The sequence below is a fragment of the Pteronotus mesoamericanus genome, unplaced genomic scaffold (assembly GCF_021234165.1).
Source record: "Pteronotus mesoamericanus isolate MK-2021 breed Mesoamerican mustached bat unplaced genomic scaffold, CSHL_Meso_final contig_90, whole genome shotgun sequence".
NCBI lineage: Eukaryota > Metazoa > Chordata > Mammalia > Chiroptera > Mormoopidae > Pteronotus > Pteronotus mesoamericanus.
The window spans coordinates 4,766,866-4,780,942 of record NW_026555277.1 but is presented as its reverse complement, the minus strand read 5'-3'; the positions used below and the strand labels follow the sequence as shown (position 1 = coordinate 4,780,942).

The 14,077-nt window shown below is 40.0% G+C and overlaps 1 protein-coding gene across 1 annotated transcript; it reads left to right on the top strand.

Annotated features, from left to right (window-relative positions):
- The first annotated feature begins 4,243 nt into the window (after positions 1 to 4,243).
- MRPL44 (mitochondrial ribosomal protein L44) lies at positions 4,244 to 11,695 on the top strand. Its single transcript, XM_054586129.1, has 4 exons — positions 4,244 to 4,468; positions 5,839 to 6,307; positions 9,827 to 10,005; positions 11,148 to 11,695. The coding sequence occupies exons 1-4, from the start codon at positions 4,293 to 4,295 to the stop codon at positions 11,341 to 11,343; spliced, it is 1,020 nt and encodes a 339-aa protein (XP_054442104.1). The 5' UTR covers positions 4,244 to 4,292; the 3' UTR covers positions 11,344 to 11,695.
- Positions 11,696 to 14,077: the final 2,382 nt, after the last annotated feature.

Here is a 14,077-nt window from a genome sequence, read left to right as displayed (position 1 = left end):
GTATTGCCGGGAGAAGAAGAGCAGCTGAATTCACATGGCGGGGACAGAGCCACAGAGGACGGAGAGCCCAGAAGTAGGGAAAGTTACAAAGGTTGAAAATATGTAAGAAAAAAAAAGACCAGCCTAAGGAGAAGTCTTACAAGAGTTTATTTCGCCAAACCGACGACAGTTTCCTGAAAGCAAAATCTGAGCAGATTGAGGAAATGCTTCGGAGAATGTCAGTTTTCCATCCTTATTTTTTACATTAGAATAAAAGTAAGAGGCATAAAGAGGGTTACAAGAAATCCATTGGTAGATTAAGGGGGCAGGAGAAAGCAAAGTGGGGAACTCTCTGGGATTAGATAAAAAGTAAAAGGGAGAAACAGACATCGTTTACATTGGTGGGTACACCCTAGCTAATTAACATTTACAACACAAAGAGATGGTATTGGGGGGTCAATATAACAATGAGGGGTTCTAATGTCTCATGCTCTGAGGGGTCTGGAAGAGGAGATTACTCTGGCATTTCAAAGATATGTTATCTTAGATACATAAAGGCAACAGACAGTCTCATGTTAGGTAAAGATTGACCTTTATCAAGGAAGCTATAGGCCTAGGACGTGACCACCCGCCATGACTCACTTTTAGTTAAGAATTCCTATGTTCAGACCATCTTGTATGGTTACTTTTGATCTCTGAGTTGGTAAGGCCACCGTGCAGGCCTCCCCTGAGCTTGTCAGGTTTAGTATGTGACCTCTTTTTTGTCCACAAAGAGTAAAGTCCTTTACCCAAGTATAGATTGAGCAATTGACAGGGAAGAAGAATTGTCCGCCAAAGCAGAACGTCAGAAAATAATAATATTACATTGTATTCGCTCTAAAAAGCCATTATTTGGAAGATACTTTCATTTCAGGGATGTTTGCGTGAAAAAAATATAATGCAGTTGAGAATCTTTGAAAGACAGCAGGTGACACTCAACTGAGTGGTGACTACAGACTAGATACTATCCCAATTTCTTTACAAGGATAATCGCCTTTAATACCAATAGCAACCTGAAGAAATGGAGAGATGATTGCTCTTGCATTCTCATCTTAGAGATAAGAAAACTGAACAGGGGAAAAGTTAAATCACTTGCTTAAGGTCACAGAGCTATGAGAAAGACAGCCTTGCCCTCCAGGAGCTGGCCTGGTACTATCAACCAGGCTTCGGGGTTGCTAGGAAATGGCTAGGTGCTCACAGCTTAGTCCTGTGGAACAAACATTAGACATGGAGGCTTCATAAGCATACTTAAACACAGCGAGAACGTAAACATTGCCCAAACCACAAAAATGACCAAACATCCCCCTATCCTGGCTAATATGAGTGACTCCTGTTTCTTTCCCAATTACAGCATCATCCTCTGTCTTGTCTTCCTACATGTAGACAAGAGTTAGTAAGACATCCAGTTGTAGATTTAGCCCCACTTCCTGACAGTATCCAGTCCTGAGGGAAGCCCTTCTTCCTTAAACTCTCCCCGACATCACCTGACACAAATGTAAGCCCTGTAAAAGTCCTTTCTATCACTGACTCCCCTCCAACAGGCAATTAACCCTGCTTGTCAACTACAGATGTGTTCCTGGTGGCTTTTTGCTGGAGAACATTAGCTGCTAGTAAGTTTATGAGTCATGTTGGGACCCAGGAGGTCACTGGCTCCAGAGGCCTCCCCTTTCCACCCCTTCTCCCCACACACCATATTACCTTCACTCCTGAATTGCAGGATTGCACTAGAACTGTACTGCCCACTTGGATACCCAGCACTTGAAATGCACCTAGTCTAAACTGAGATGTAGTGTGGGTACAAAATACACACCAAATTTTAAAGACTTAGTACAGAACGAAAAGGATGTAAGGTATTTCGTTAATAATTTTTATATTGATTACATGTTGAAATGATACATTTTAGATATAGTGAATTAAATTAGATATTAAAATTAATCTTGTTTCTTATTTTTTTAATATGGCTAAAAAATTTTTAAATTACATATGTGGCTCACATAGTATTTCTGTTGGAGAGTACCGTACTAGTCCTTTCTTAAAATGAAGTTAATATGCATTCATGGACATATTTATTCATCCATTCAACAAATGTGTATTGTACATCTACTAGGTGCCATGCACTGACAAGATGTATACAGCGTGGTTCTTGTAAGGCTTGCACAGGATATGACGAAACAAGCTATTGAACAACTTTTCTCCAACAACAGATATTTATTTGTTGAGTGCCTGCTGTGAGCCTGGCACCATTCTAAATGCAGCTGTGCTTAAGCAAGACAAAATCATTCTATCATTAGAACTTATATTACAGAGAAAGAACCAGATAATAACTAAAATAAGTAAATTACAGAGTATATTAACATGTTCAATGCTGTGGAGAAAATAAAGCTGGGAAGGTTGATAGGGACTCTAGGAGGTGTTGCAATTTTACATAGGGTGGTGTGGTTGATCTGGAGACACTCTCCGCTGATCTGACTTCATGAAGGAGGGTGGTCAGCAGGATTCTCTAGCATTCATTTCTTTCAGAGCCTGCCTTAGCTGCAGAGAGCCACCATGCTCAGCTATGCCCTCCATGGGCAGCCCAAGTCCACTAACTAAACGAGACATGAATATAAAGGCAGAACCATTGCATCCTGCTCCAGGACACTGACGGGCAATACTGGCTCCAGAACTCTCTCCTGGGTCAGATGAGGCTTTGCCAGGACTGCATTGCAGCTGACTTAATCGGCCTACTCCTGTTACACCTCCCCTCACAGCTATGGATCTTTAACAAACACCCTGTGCGCCAACTTCTGTCTCAGCATCTGCTTCCAGAGAATGCAACCTGAGACAGGTGGCCAGGGAAGGCTTCATGGAGAAGGTGACACTTGAGCCAAGAAGGAGAGGAGGGAATAAGCTGTGTGGAAATATGAGGGAAGGGCTGTCCTGGAAAAGGAAACAGCAAGTGCAAAGGCCCTGCGGTGAGGGCAGGCCAGGCGTTTCTAGGCTTAGCAAGACAGCTAGGGTGCTGGAGCGGAGTGAGTGAGGTGTGCAGAGAGGAGGGAGGACAGAGGGTCACCAGGCAGACCACGTCGGGCCTGAGGAATGGTGAGGACTTTGGCTTTTACTTCAAGTGAGATGGAAAAGCATTGGAGGGTTTGAGCAGGAGACTGGCTTAATCTGGATTTTATTTCACTTTTTAACATTTCATTTCATTTCATTTTTGACAGCAACTCAGGGCCATGTTTCTTTCATAATAACCACCACCTATTCTCACCTTGATTATTGTGAGAATCTGAGATCCCTTATTTTTCACAAATGAATATTTCAGCGTAAATCTCGAAAAAGTAAAGACCTTTTTAAAAACAAAACTAAAATACCACCATTGTAAACCCTTCAATAATTCTATGATATAATTTTTTAAAACCTGTCAGTATTCGAATATTCCACATCTCTTTTATTTTTTTCAGTTGATTTCTTCCAACCAGGGACCAACATAGGAGCCCAGTCTGGGCGACTTTAGGTCACGCTGATGCCCCCAACAAAAAGAGAGACTGCAGAAGGAGGTTCATCTTTGAGGGTCTAGAAGTTCAGCAGGCAACTCAAAACTAGGAATTCAGACAAGTCTTCCTTTGTAAATTAATATTAGGTTTTCAAAAAATTATATTAACAGTTTGTTAGGACAGCAATATAATGATACAGCTAAAGAGAGGAGGATAAAAAAGAAGCATAAATCCACTCTTCCATGTTGATGTACTTTTCTCCCATCCTCTTTTTTTAAAATGCTTTTTTAAAAGGTTTTTTTAAACTAAAAATTTTAATTTGGGGCTTAGTCAATATCTCTTAGCCCTAAAAGTAAGGTTTTTTGGAGACAGACCAGATGACATTTGCTCAAACAGTGGCTCCATTTATGATCTGAAACTAAGACTAAATACATGTCGATGAAAAACACCCTCTTTTTTTGAGAACTAGTGTTTCCTTTAAACTGAACGTAAAACAAGTTTTTTGTTTCCCTTTAAGGAGAAAGGAAGGAACAAGGGAACAACTGACAAGATGAAGCAATCTCTTTCTTAAATTCCTGGACCCAAACGCCCTTCACAACCTGCTCACTTAAGAGTAATCCTTAGGTTTGCCAAAGACTAGCGCTCGCGCACGCGCAGTAGCACTCAACCGCAGCTGCCCCTCCCACTGAATCTGGCCCCGCCCCGTCCTACCTTAGCGTCCCTATTCCGAGGGGGTTGTGTTACCGCGACACTGTTCCGACGTTTTTCCTTCCGCTCTCCATTGCTTTCTCCGCTGCTATGGCATCCGGGCTAGTTAGGCTGTTGTTGCGGGTGCCTGCCCGCCTCCTGGCACCAGCCATCCCCGACCGAGTCTCGCCAGCTCGGGGGGTGAAGGACTTCCGCGCCGCCGTCCGCTTCCAGAAGGAGTTAGAGCGGTGGCGCCTGCTCCGGAACCCGCCGCCGCCCGTGCGCCGGTAGGAGCCACCTCGGGACGGGGTCAGGGTGGCTGGCGTAGACCCGGGACCTCCCGCTTGGCTTCGGCCCGGCGGCGGGGAAGGTCCATCGTCGCTGACGCGCGCCTGGTTAGAGCCCAAGAGGCTTGCGATATAAACACCCCTGTGGCTGGGACGCGTGGACTGAGCCAAAGATAATGGCTTTGTGCCACCCGTAAAGCGCGGGGTTCCTGCCGACGCTTTGGAACTCCCACTTAGAAGCCTATCAAGTGCGATAAGAGTGAAGAAAACACTCCACGGCATTGCAGTTTAGAGGAAGAAAAAAATTAAGTGTATTTTACCACAAGTCCAATGTCTAGAGTAAAAGGGAATCATATCAGGGTTAGGTTTTTCCTCTAATTAATCTTGTTTCATTAAAGGAGTTCCGGTAGAAAGAGATGCAGATCTTCATAGGTCCAAATCAGGTCCTACTATACACGAAAGTTTGAATTTTTGTCTCTTTAATAATGTCTGATGTGTCGTGGTAGTACAAATAGATGCACTTTACTCTTTTATGCCTCCACTTAATGGGTATTTGAGTTCCATATTATTGCTATTACAACCTGTGTAACAATTAATAGCTTTTAAGTTATTACTCCTTTGGAGACTTTAGTATGAAATTTCGACTTTAACATTGCCCTCTCCCACCCCACCCCTAAAAAGTTAGATACCCCAATTTATACACCTACTAGTGGAAGTATGCGTGTCCATATTCCTGTACTGTTTGAACACAAATATTAAGTTCTTTTCCTAACATTATTTCTTTTAAATTCACATTTCTCTGATTATTGTGAAGTTAGTCATTTTAGGCTTTTATAGTTGGAAGACCTTTATGGGTTACATATACATTTTATTATTTACAACTCAGATCTTTATACTTTGCTGCTCTGTTTTATTTAAAAGTTTTATTTTAGGTTGTCTTTTAAAAAATACTTTTTAGTGTTTCTTGGGAATGGTTATGAATGTTTAACCTACTTCTTAATTGCTGATTTAAATGTTTTCAGTAAAATATAAGATAAATAACAGTGTATTTATTGTTTATGGCTTGAACCTGTGAAAGTATAATTTGAATTTCATACCTAGGTATTAAGTGTAGCTGCATGGTTAGAACACTCTAATGTAGCAAATGGCTCAAAGGCAAAAATAATCCAAGTATGTACCTAGCAAAGAACAAGTAATCATTGCAATTGAATTTTAACTTTTAGAAAATCAAAGCATGGCATTAAAGTGAAAATCTTTTAAAATCTCCTTTATATAATTAACAAAATTGCAACCTCAATGAAAAATCTTTGCATCCTAGTAACATCTTGTTGTTTTCTTTACCATCTGAAATCTTCTGTTTACATTTTCAGTTCAGAGAAGCCCAACTGGGATTACCATGCTGAAATACAAGCATTTGGACATCGGTTGCAGGAAACCTTTTCCTTAGATCTTCTCAAAACCGCCTTTGTTAATAGTTGCTATATTAAAAGTGAGGAAGCCAAACGCCAAAAACTTGGAATAGAGAAAGAAGCAGCTCTTCTGAATATTAAAGATAATCAAGAACTATCTGGACAAGGGTCATCTTTTTCACAAACTTGCCTCACACAATTTCTTGAGGACGCATTCCCGGACTTGCCCACTGAAGGCGTTCAAAGTCTTGTTGCCTTTCTCACTGGCGAGGAAGTCGTGTGTCACGTGGCTAGAAACTTGGCTGTGGAGCAGTTAACGCTGAGTGCCGAATTTCCAGTCCCCCCGGCTGTGTTACAGCGGACTTTCTTTGCAGTAATTGGAGCCCTGCTACAGAGCAGCGGACCTGCGAGGACTGCACTTTTCATCCGGGTAGGTCATGATTCATTGCACATACCCGGCCGAATCTGAGGTGGACAGAAAGAAAAATTCCTTTTTGTCATTCATTTCTGTGCGCTATGACCTTGGAAGGTTGTGTGTGAAATGAGAGAGACCTAAAGCTTTTTTATGGTAGTATATTAAGTGTCTAGTCATCTCTTCTTGAGGACCTTGTCAGGAGTGAATGTTAAATGCAGGCTTGTGAGTTTGTAAGGACTGCAAGCCATATCTGTAGTTTTACATCTCTGGGTCCAAGGATAGTGTGTACGTAATAGATTCTCAGTAGCTGTGGAGTGAATGAATGAGACCAAAGGAGCCATTCGAGGGCCCAGTGTGCTTTGGAACTGTAAGTGATAAAATCTTGGATTTCTGAGTTCCTGTGACGTACACTTAACTTCTTGTGAGCCAGTGGCTTAGCTAATTAAAATGAAATGTAATTCATATGACTTGACTCCCACTGTTCTTTTAGAAGTTATTAACTGGGAGAATTTTTATCCCCCGCATTGGATGAAAACATGAGTTTTTGGTTACTCTTACATAATGAAAAGTCCAATCAATTACCTTAACTCAAAAAAAAAAACCAAACACATCCTTGATTTAGATATTTGCATGTTAGGTCTTTTAAACCAGCATCTCTTGCTGTTAGAACCTATCCATTTAGTTTTGATACGGAGTTTGATAATTTTTATAGAGAAGGATATCTGTATTTACCAACACTCAGGCTTCGTTCATCAGTAAAACCTGTCTTCTTTCCCCCGCTCAGACCTGAGATAGGTCTGCCTTTGGGAAGCAGGTATGTTAATGGACCCTGCTGGAGTGGGCACTCAGAGAGGGGGAAGGAGAAAGGAGGACAGATTGTTACTTGGCAAAAATGACTGTAAGTTAGTGTAGTGCTTTCCAAGCCTGGTTGATTTTGAAAACAGAGTCTCCTGGGCCTTGTGTCCCCTGCTGGAACCATCCAGCCATGTTCCTTGACGTGGTGTGGGCTGCTCTTGCCCTTCTCAGCCTCTGGTTTCCTGGAAAGATACTTTTTTTTTTTTTTAAGATGTTTGTTTATTTTTAGAGAGTGGAAAGAGAAAAAGAGGGAAACATCAATGTGTGGTTGCTTCTCACATGCCCCCTACTGGGGACCTGGCCAGCAACCCAGGCCTGTGCCCTGACTGGGAATCGAACTAGCTACCCTTTGGTTCACAGACCCTTGCTCAATCCACTGAGCCACACCAGAGAGGAAAAATATTCTTTAAAAATGACATTCCTCTGTGAGTTGCACATCAGGTCTTCAGGATTTTACACCTGAGACATCAGCTGCAGACTTCTCCCCACTACTGCAGGCGGCCTCTGCCAGCCTACTCCCTTTAGACCAGGAATGGTGTTAGCTGCCAGCTGATGCCCCGCCCCTCACCCCAGATCAGAGGCCAGTGGACACTGTCAAGGCTTCTAGGCTTGAGGTAAAAAGGAAAGCATCCCCTGCTTTCCTCTTCCAGAATTAAATAGCTTTTTCTAAAGAAGTTCTCACAAGTCCTACCTTGATTTCTATTTTTTTTTTTTTAAATCACTGTAGCTTCTGTGGAGTCTTAGAACCCTCTAAACAATTTTTGGTCCCTTTTTTGAGATTTTTATAAGGTAGTCATTGTTTTGGAAATATTTGCTTACTATATTTTAGTGCCTCTTTGACAGTTCCAATCATAGAGCCTACTAGTCCTACGTCAAGAGGGTTTGTTTAGTTTAGTTTTTTTTGCTTCCCATCCCAGAATTGACAGGTTTGAATTGTCTTATTTTATTCACTCCAGGCACTGTACCAACTAGTACCTGAGCTAAATAGGACCCGAGTTTTGCCTTCAGGGTCATGTGGATCAAGGTGCTCTCATACGGGCACTAGAAAGGGAGGCGGAAAGTCCAGCGGCCTTAGGGGGAATCTTACAGAAGTTACACTTGCCCCTGAGGACATTCCAGGAAGGAGCTGTGATGATGAGTTTGTGCGCAGGAGACTACAAGTCGTTTTGTGTGGCCAGATTGTTTTAAATCTGGGAAAGGGATGGCGGGTGAGTCTGGGCCTTTGAGAGCCAGGAGGTGGAAGATCTTTTAAACTTGGTGCTCCTCAGAACACTGTTTGGCACAGGGAGCATTAGCATCACTGAGAACTTGTTAGAGATGCAGATTCTCGGGCACCGCCTCAGACTACTGAATGAGAATCTCTGTGAGGACAGCCCGGGGACCTGCCTTAACTAGCTCGCCAGGTGCTACTTCTCCCCCGCGCCACCCCCAGATTTGAGCAGCAGTGATCTTAGCCATGCTAAGGAGTGTGTATTTGATGGTCTTGTCAAGGCTAATGTGGAGGCAGCTGGAGGAATTTTAGATGGGAGATCTCCACGGTCAAGTGTGCATTTTAGAAACATCATTTCTTTGCACTGCGTGTTCTGGGGAGAGGAGGTTGCAACAGTCAATAATGCACACCCTACTGAAAGTGCTGATAATAAACTAGTGAGATCAGGAGCGAAGAGGGAAGACTAGGAGGCATAAGTAATCACCCCAGAGATTTCTTTCTATGTTCCTGTGAATGTCTTAGGCATTGGGATTGTTTCTCCTTACCCTACAATTGGTTATTCTGTATGGCAGATAACAGTCCAGTGATTCATACATAGAGAATAACCATGTATGTCTCAAGCATTCTGTCTCTGTACAGTAAAAGATTCACAGTTCCCAACTGAGAATGGTCTAATATTTTTTATTAACAAAGCTGGGGAAGTGTTACCAAATTGATTCTATTTCATCAACTAAGAAATCTTTTTTATTTCTCCCATCTACTCCCATCTACCCATCCCATTGTAGACTGTGTTAACACAGTGTGTTGCTGTGAGAATTAATGTTCCCATATTTCCTATACAATATAACTTATTGCCAAAAAGAATTCTGCTTTGAATGTTCATAATTTGTTCCTCAGTTTTTTAGTTTTTTAAATTGAAAGTATATCAAGTCATAAACACTTTAAAAGGCAGTTAATGTGAACTTACTCTCATGTGGCTGGGGAGGGGGTGTGCAATCCAAGCACTTTATCGAGGGTGTCAGGGGAGGGCCAGAGGGTGGGACGGCAGTGAGATCGTGGGCCCCTGGGCCCGGCCATGATCTCCCCAGCTTCTCAGCTGTCAGAGTTGTGAAATTATTATTTCAGTGACTTTTTAAAATCATGAGCTTGCACGAAGTAGTAGTAATATCTGGAAGGCCTTTAGTGCCTTTTTAAGTTCCTGTCAGAAGTTATTACTGTTGATTCATTAAACTCTTTCTTAAAATATTTTTCTTACTGATAAGAATATATTTCTAAATTATGAGACAGGATTTTACCTTCAACTATGATTATTGCAATAAAATTTATATGAGAAAACTATATGGGAGTGTAAATAGTACATTGTTTTATTTCCTGTAAGTTTTTAACTTCTGTCAAAATTGTACTTTGCATTGTAGTCCTTGTTTTCTTTATACTAATTTAAGTGTATAAATTGTATTTTTATTATGCAGGACTTCTTAATTACTCAGCTAACTGGAAAAGAACTCTTTGAGATTTGGAAGATAGTCAATCCCATGGGGCTACTGGTGGAAGAATTGAAGAAAAGGAACATTTCAGCTCCTGAATCTAGACTTACCAGGCAGTCTGGAAGCACCACAGCTTTGCCTGTGTATTTTGTTGGCTTATACTGGTCAGTAAAATTTTAATCTTAATTTCATAACATTGTTTGGAAACCTTAAAACATGACCTTTCACAATTCCTTAGTATAATCTCTAATTGCATTAAAAGATTTTTTAAAATCTCATTCCCGTGATTATCTGTGATTCCTTTTCTGCTTGTCATTCTTAGGAAAAGGTAAGTAACCTATGGATTGCTAATATCCATATTATTCTCCCTGAATTCTTTTTCTATATTTTAAATTTTACTTTTCCAATACAGTTGACATCCAGTATAATTTTATATTGGTTTCATGTGTACGGCATAGTGGTTAGACAGTTATATAATTTACAGAGTGATCTTCTGATATTTCAAGCCTAGCACCATACATACTTATTACAATATTATTGGCTATATTTCTTATGCTGTACTTTATATTTTGTGACTATTTTGTAACTGCCAATTTGTACTTCTTAATCCCTTCACCTTCTTTGTGCTAATAGTAGCTTTTAATAACCAATTATTACTATAGAATTTCATGGCTTATATGTTAATCTAAATATTTCTGTAGAAAAAATAAAAGTTTTGACTCAAGTTTTACTGATTTAACCCTAATCCACATTTGTAACAGCTTTAGCTGAGCCAAAAACTGGAAAAGGAAGGATTTAGTTGTCAAACATACATGTATCTAAAAATCAGCTTATGTTCAGAACTGTCTAGTGTTCTTAGTGAACAGTTGACCTGCCCCAAATTGAATCCAGGTGGATTAGAGTGTTAACGTAAACAGTGAATATCTAAGATAACTATGAATTTAGGTAAATATTTTTCCAATCTTTATATGACGTGGAGCTTTATAGCTGTAAAAGCAGTGGAGGACACCACAGAGGAGAAAATGGGTAGCGTTGCAAAGTTTCATCTTTAGTTTTAATTCAAGTGCGAAGAAAATGGAAAGATACTCTTTTGCTTCTCAGGTTGGCAAGGCTTAAATACCTCTTCTGTCAGCAGTTCATACATACTGTTGCTGGTAGAAAGAAAAAATGGTACAGTATTTCTGTTACTGTACCATTACCTGGTGGGTAATGGCGCCAAAATAAGATTTACAAGGCGAAACTGATTTGTGGGCTGTGCTCTTTGACGCAGCAGGTAATTCCAGACTGCACTGTTCTTTTATCCTAGTGACAGGAAGTTGATAGCAGAAGGTCCTGGGGAGACCGTCCTGGTTGCAGAAGAGGAAGCTGCTCGAGTGGCTCTTAGGAAGCTCTACGGCTTCACGGAGAATAGACGGCCGTGGGACTACTCCAAGCCCAGGGAGGCTTTCGGAGCAGAAAAGACCCTCACTGCTGGCCAGCCGGCCGAAGCTAGAGGAGCCTGAAATTTGTAAGCAAGACGAGTGTTGCGGGTGTTCAGAGCTGGACATTGCTCAGATGGTAAAGAAATGCTTTGTTTCTCATACTGAGTTCGTGAAATTAAACTTTAAGTATTCATTGGGGATGGTGTTTTCTTTTTTAAGTTTTTTAAATCTTTTTTTTTATGTTTTCCCAATAAATTTTTACTAGGTTCTTGATTTTATTATTGTATATAACTTGTACAGTTAGGTGTATTTTATATCCTTCTGGCTTTGAGGTACCATAATTTGAATGTATGTTTAATGTGAGTGAACTTTGCTGTAATACCAATAAAAAAGTTATTCTCTAATTGTTCAATTGCAGTTTGATATACCCAGGTGAATAAACTTTGCCTCTAATATAATTTTAGCTAAAATAGTAATGTTACAATTTAACTTTTAGAAATGTAAGGTGTGTATTATAGCAGTTGGGTATTTATGTGATCTGTAGAGTCTAGGTTTAAAATTGTATATTCATTTTCTAATCATTTAGTTTCTGTAAAATAAATGGAAGAAAATATATATTTTATATTTTTAAAGGGAAACACAAAGATCAAAAGCAGCTTAAAGTATTGATGCCAACTAATGAAAAAATGAAGTATGTATCCATTTAATATTCCATAACCATTGTCATTGCTACTCTGCATCAAGCACTGTTCTAAGTGTTTACTGTAACATTTAATTCAGTAGAGGACAAATCTTAAGTGTGTCCTTCTGGTTTTTTAATCCTTTGTGTTCAATTCACTATTCCATCTGCAAATTCCCTTTGATTTATTTCATTTTGACTTTTCGGCAACAGTAATAATTTTTCAGTTTTGTTCAGTTTTGTTCAGTAATGTTTCAGTCTACCAGTAGTCACTCCCAGGAGTTAACAAGAAAAGTAGGAATTGGGAGTTGAGACTCCCATGTGGGAGTAGAAAAGGTAAAATGTATAAACTGGTAGCACTTTTGCCATGAAACCTTTCTATAAAGGAAGGTGGACCTTTGAACCTTTCCTGAGAATGGTCAGGAAAGTGGAACTTCAGTCGCTTGTGAGAGTTTATAGATATCGCAGCTAATACACATGCTTCTGGGAGTGGAAGGGTTGGGAATTTCGTAGTTGGTTGAATTGGTAGATTGTATAAATTATTTCACCTTTCTTTTGAGAGTTAATAATTGAACACTGGCAGAAGATCAAACCCAGTAGTAAGACGCCACACGTATGTGTGTGGTATCCACAAAAAGTAAACATGAATTGATAAGCAGCTCATTGCCACAAGAGGGGGGTTACGGAAAGTTTCTGGGAAGATGACAAATTATCAAAAGATGATAAATGTTCTGCAACCACTCACTCATCCAGCATATGCAAAATGTCAGGTTCTAGATAGACTATTCAAATTTTATTTTAGGTGAACATTTTTTCAGAGGTTTTCAAAGAAATTAATTGCAAACTCAATAATCCTCCCTCCCCCTCTAAGTAGTGCTGATAATGCAATCCCAAATTTCTGTTCATGGCAGTTTGCAAGGCCTTCCCCTCCAAGGTTGGAAGGCAAGAATCTTCCCCTTCAGTTAGATTCTCAAGCTTCTAAACCTGGAATGCCTTTGACTTTCATATGGGACGAAGCTAGCTGTAGTTCAGAAAAGCTATTTTGCAAGTAAATCCAAATTCCTTATGGAGAATGTGATATTTCTAAGTGTTCTTTGAACCTGAATTAAGTTGTACTTTTTAAAAGCACCCATGAACACATGATGGGTTGGAATGTAGAAAAAAAATTGGCATACTTTTGCAGTTCTGTGTGAAATAGCTTGAAACTTGGAACCAACCTGGACAACTAATCTGTTCTAAGAGAATAAGTCTTGCCTGCGTAAGTTTTATGGGTGGGCAAAAGGGATGTGCGGGTTACAAGGATATAAAAGGGTGTGTAGCCAAGAACATTCAGTGACTATTTGGAGGACTAGATTTTTGATTGATGTCTAATCCATGTGATAAAAAGATGGCTGTTCTGACTGTAGGAAGTTGGTGGGGTGTAAAAGTACTTATACTTGACCTTGGCATCAGAGAAAGACATTCCAGTCATTTACTTTGAAATTCTGACACCCTTTCCTCTTTCAGCTCCAGTTGCCTAAGCCCAAAATACTCATAATGGCACCAAGAAAAGTTGCTTAGCCAAAAATGTAAGATTGATGTCTACAAACTGAATACATAAGACTCCTTTTAGTACATAATTTTTATTATATGCATATATAAAATATGGAATAGTACTCTCAAAGTGTTTTATGTGATCATAAGAAACATATTACTAAAAACGCAAACTCCCAAGAATGAAATAGGGTCCGTTCACTGTGTTCATTCCAGCATGTTATATATTTTTTGTCCACAAGATGGTGTTCTAATTCTACCTCACAGTTAAGTGGTACAGGAAGTGCCATATTCGGGACGCTGCATTTTCTCCCTCTACAGGAAAGATTATGTATTCATAGGGTATATGATTATAATGACATGTGACTCTTCCTACAGCTGTAATAGTCTATGAACATGTGTGCAGAAGTTGGCGCACCTCTTCTCTCAGGTGCGAAGTGGAGAATTTCATGTATGAATGATTTACCCCGATGCAAAAGTCTGGGTAAGTTCTTTAATATTTACTGGAAAGAGGCAAAATAGCAAGGCTTTTATAGGTAAAACTTTTAAAAGACATTTTTTTGGCCCCTTCTTGCTATTATTTTTTCTACTTTTTTGACGATG

Excerpts from the sequence above, each read along its gene's own strand:
- MRPL44 (XM_054586129.1), top strand. The coding sequence starts at position 4,293 with ATGGCATCCGGGCTAGTTAGGCTGTTGTTGCGGGTGCCTGCCCGCCTC. Across the intron at positions 4,469-5,838 it reads CCGCCGCCGCCCGTGCGCCG|TTCAGAGAAGCCCAACTGGG; the intron begins GTAGGAGCCACC and ends TTACATTTTCAG. Across the intron at positions 10,006-11,147 it reads TATTTTGTTGGCTTATACTG|TGACAGGAAGTTGATAGCAG; the intron begins GTCAGTAAAATT and ends CTTTTATCCTAG.